Genomic DNA, 4,979 nt, shown 5'->3' on the forward strand with positions numbered 1-4,979 from the left:
AAAGATGAGTGGACCAATATTCCTCCAAAGCGATTTAACAGACTAATTGCAAGTTATTGAAAACACTTAATTACAGTTGTTGCTGCTAAGGGTGACTCAAACAGTTATTAGGTCTAGGGGGCAAACACTTTTTCACACAGGGCTATATACACTCTAAAAAGAAATGTTTAGACTTAACAAAAAAAATTAACGCAACGTTTTGCATTAGTCTTTTTGAGTTATGACAACTTCATTTGAAATTATTTTGAACCAACAAGCTTCTTTACGTTGGGGGAATTAGCTTTTCCTCTTCAGTCAAAGATTATTTTAATTACCCCTTACTTATTAACTGTTAGACAAAAGGCAAGTTTTTAAGTTGATAACTCGTATAAATTATGTTGCTCCAAATGGCTTTACCATATTGTTTTAAAGCAATTTTTTTTTTAGGTTTCTTTTTATGTAGGGTTTTTTGTTTTTTGTTAATGTAGTAGATTAAAAAAAAAAAGACATTAGTTCAACTATTATTTTTGTGCAATTAGCTTTTATTTTCAACTGCAGTTGAGTATGTGAACAAATTATATATAAATCTTGCACAAAATGCAAATAAAAAACTCTCAAAATTCAACTGGTCCTCATTAAGAATAACTAATGATAATAAATTATGCTATCACAACAAAGTTAGGCAAATCTCTATAAATATAACAGTCAAAAGCCAAGTAGCATGTCATAGAACATTCCAAAAGACTAAGCTCTGAATGACACCAGTCATTTCCAATAAGGGAGATAAATTTATACAGTTTGCACTCACAGCCCATTTTTTAAAAACAATATTGACAAACTTAACAACACACTAATCTAATTAGATTGATAATGTCTATTGAATAACTATTAATGCAAAAAATTAATTTCAGGTGGACACATACACCTCAGTGATACTGTCAGAATCACAATGCCAACATTTTACATACCCTTTAATGTTATGAAAAATACCACAAAACCCAGACAAATATTAACTTTGAATTGTATTACAAAAGTAACTAAAATACAAGCAAACTAAAATAAAAGAAACACTCTGCTTTTACTTCTTTGCTACTACAATTTGCCTACAGTGGAAGCACACAGCCATCTATGTGAATGAACAAAAGACTTTTAAAAACTGTGGCTGTGACTGAAATTAGTTAACATTATGTAGTCAAATGGTCAAATTAGCAAAACTTGAATAATGTTTTTCCAAACAGCTCTCTTGCTGAGCAGATATCTCAATGAAACAAGTGCAAATTCATTACTTTAGTAGAACTATTAGATGTAAATTGAAGTGTTACTCACCATGAAATTTTGTTTATATTGAGTTTGGTTAGCCTATAAGTCTGCTAACACACAATCTTACCACTGGAACACGTCCAGGCATAGGGGGTAGGATATAACTTAAAAAAATTAACTTATTATGCCAACTTTTTAAAGTTAAGACAACTTAAATTTTGTTTTCAACCCATTAACAATTAAATTTGAGTTTAAATTACATGAAAAATTAAGTTAATATAATTACCAGCATTATTATTTGATCACAACTTATAAAAATAAAGTTTGCAACTTAGAAAGTTCATCTAAATCAATTAATTAGAATGTTTAACTTGCATCCATGTATTAAATCAAGTACTGGTAAAAGGTCCTCTGAGTTAGTTTTTAGAGTGTAGTTTTAGATTTTGTTTTACCTAAATAATAAAAACATACATTTAAAAACTAACAAAGCTAGTCCTCCTGGATACAGCTACATACACCAGCCTTGGTTAACTGGTAAAGGAGGAGGCATCCCAGTTATTCACAATGATAATTTGACTATTAATACAAAAACATGGACACAAATTTAATTCATTTGAAGTTTTCTATAGTAACATAACAAGTGTAGCTACAAATATTAAGTCATTAAAAGGTTTTCGTCTCTGAAATGCTTACCAGGGAAAGTAGTGCAGTCACTTCAGCCGTAATTACAGGTATGTCCATAATACATTCTATGAAATAGAACATTATGTGATGTGGATGTACAGTATTAACTGCACATTATATTCTTTACACAGCTATGTTGGAAATTTTAAAATATGCATGAATAGTTTTGTGTACAAGGGACATAAGATGCATTCTCTGTGTGTGGAAACTATTGATCAAACAGTGCATACCTGTACATCTACTAATGTGAAACTAAATCTGAGTAGGTGCTGAGCCATGTCTCAATATATGAAAGCTTCTGTATTACGTATAATGGTTATTATCTTGATTTAATTTCCTGCCACTGCTTTCTGTTTGACTCACTACACTACTTAATCAAATCATGAGTTTGTTATTTGTTTTTTTAACAATAATATACTGTATTATTAATACTAACTTGCATGTAAAAAAAAAAATCACAAAAATGACACTTGTATAAACCCAAACAATTTTAACACAGTATTTTGCCATTTATACTTTTTCACATTATTGTGGTGCAAGAAAAACATGCATGTAAAAATATTTTAGTTATTAGTTTAAAATACTTTTTGCTTCATTAAAAAAAAAATATTCATACCTGCAGAAATGGAGTTCTTATTTTCCTGTTAAACTGTTCCTTTATGCTTGACAAGTATGCTTTATGAAACTGTGGCAAGTGCTGGTCACATGATTTACTATAATATAATAAAAAAATCACATTTGACCCTCGAAAAAATTTATTCTTGGACAAAGAAGAAAACAGAAAAATATGCATAAAACATGAGCAGTACCAATATTAAATCAGATTGTGGGCATTGAATAAACTTTGGATATGTAGGGTCAGACAAGGTATTTTTTTTGCTAATGCATGTCATATTTATTAACAGAAGGTAATTGTATGTTTGTTCTTATGGTTTAAGATTGAACAACAGTTAAATATAAAGACAAAATGCATCATCATCATCATAAAAAACTTAATTAAATATTAATACTAACAGCACCAACTGTAATGCTTCTGTGACCACAGGAACAGTATATAAATATACACACACGAGAAATGTTGGATGGCAGCAAGCACATCTTTTTGTATGGTGTATCATATTTTCACTTATTATATTTAAGAGTTTATAGATATGCAGAGTGCAGGAGTGAACAGCAACTCAAGCAATAATTTCATATTAAATGATTCATGGTCTTCAACTCAAAAAATCATATTGTTGCAGATCCTAGTTGGATTTTTTCTTTATATAAATTGTTTAATGATATTTACATTTCTTAAAAAGGAAGTATTTAGGGAAGAAACAAGATACATTTTGTTTGCACAAACTCTTTTTGTGGATAGTGCATTCATACTGTTAGCAGACTTGCTTTCACTTGGGACTTATTTCCAGTTCCCAATAAATATGGGTATTTGTTCGATTTGTGTCCTTATTCAGAATTTTTTCATCTGCTGTACAGCACTGACTTTGTTGGCAATGTGTCTGGAACGCTATGTGGCTATATGCATGCCTCTGAGACACGCTGAGATTTCCACAAGCAGGACCATATCATATGGGTTTTTTATCATATGGAGTATCAGTTCTATAATTCCAGCATTTAGTTTTATAGGATTTTGGGCAGAAGCCCCAACTAATACTCTGTTCTCCTCTGCTGTATGTAATGCAGAGGTTATGTTAATCAAAGAATGGCAGGCGCATAGTCGTGCTGTAATTTATGTTATGCTTTTTCTTTTTACAGTCATTATCATTGTCTTCACCTACATCAAGATAATGATTGCCGCCAGAGCTGCTTCCACTGAGAAAATGAACTCAACCAATAAGAGCATGAGAACTGTGCTACTTCATGGTGTTCAGCTGTTTCTGTGCATGATGCAGTTTTTTACCCCATATATAGAAATGGCATTTTATAAGGTTGAAACCATGGCACTTAGAAATATAAAATATTTCAATTTAATTTTTTTTTTATTTTTACCCCGTAGTCTTAGTCCATTGGTTTATGGTCTAAGAGATGAAAATTTTTTCCATGTCTTAAGGCATTATGCTTTGTGTGGTACTGATCGCCTTTTCTCAGCATCAAGGGAAATTAAACAATTGAAAATAAAACCAATTTAAGAAGAACATCATATTGTTTGTTATTTTAAAATTTTATATCGAACACATGTTTATAATTGACAATAAAAAAAATTATGTTCACCATATGTATATATTATTTGTAATGAAAATTTACAAATAAATAAATAAAATTTTTGTTATTAGGGGGTTTATTTTCACACAAAAATAGACTATAAAAATACACTATAAAAGATAGGTCAAGATAGCTAGATGTAAATAAATAAACATTCATTATCATTAAATATGCAATTATTCTGTACCAAATACATAAATAATTTACTTTTGGTAGTCGATATCAAACTGTCAAAGATTATTCTGATACTATCTGTAAAATTTTCTATATAAAATGAACAATAAAACATTTAACACTAACAAAACCATTATATATTATTAAACCATATAATATACATACCCTAAAAAAATTATTTTTTCTTTTACATGATGTGCACTGCTGAACAATGGTTTGTTTACCAGTGTGCCTAGGTCCTAGGTATTTAGACAGTGACACTTTTTTCTTAAAAATCATTTTGCCTTTGCCTCATTTTGCCACAAAGGTATTCAAAAAAATTCAAGGTATTTAAAAAGTTATTAGTTTTTAGGGATTTCAGACATTTTCTCTATTGTCACAGGTTCAGTTTCTTAACTTCATAATTCTTACTGATACGTTAAGGAACGTTTACCATGTTTCTCCACTACCTCAACTCATCACCTCAACACCATATTATTATGTTATGTTGTGTTTGTCACTTTGTTGCTTTTGTTTGCACATTTGCACATGCACTTTGTTGTCTGTTGTCTGTGTATAAAAAAAAAAACCTGTAGATAGTCTTTCTTAGCTAGTTAGTTTTGTTAATTTATGTTGTAATTTATGTTAGGTCAATCTGTCTTGTCTCTGCTAGCCAGCTAACTAGGCCTCTTAGTTAGCTA

General features: G+C 30.1%; 1 protein-coding gene across 1 annotated transcript; it reads left to right on the plus strand.

The window, feature by feature from the left end:
- The first annotated feature begins 3,074 nt into the window (after positions 1-3,074).
- Positions 3,075-4,052, plus strand: LOC128533555 (odorant receptor 131-2-like). Its single transcript, XM_053507840.1, has one exon. The coding sequence runs from the start codon at positions 3,075-3,077 to the stop codon at positions 4,050-4,052; it is 978 nt and encodes a 325-aa protein (XP_053363815.1).
- The last annotated feature ends 927 nt before the right edge of the window (positions 4,053-4,979 follow it).

The sequence above is a fragment of the Clarias gariepinus genome, chromosome 11, assembly GCF_024256425.1.
Source record: "Clarias gariepinus isolate MV-2021 ecotype Netherlands chromosome 11, CGAR_prim_01v2, whole genome shotgun sequence".
In the NCBI taxonomy this organism is placed as follows: domain Eukaryota; kingdom Metazoa; phylum Chordata; class Actinopteri; order Siluriformes; family Clariidae; genus Clarias; species Clarias gariepinus.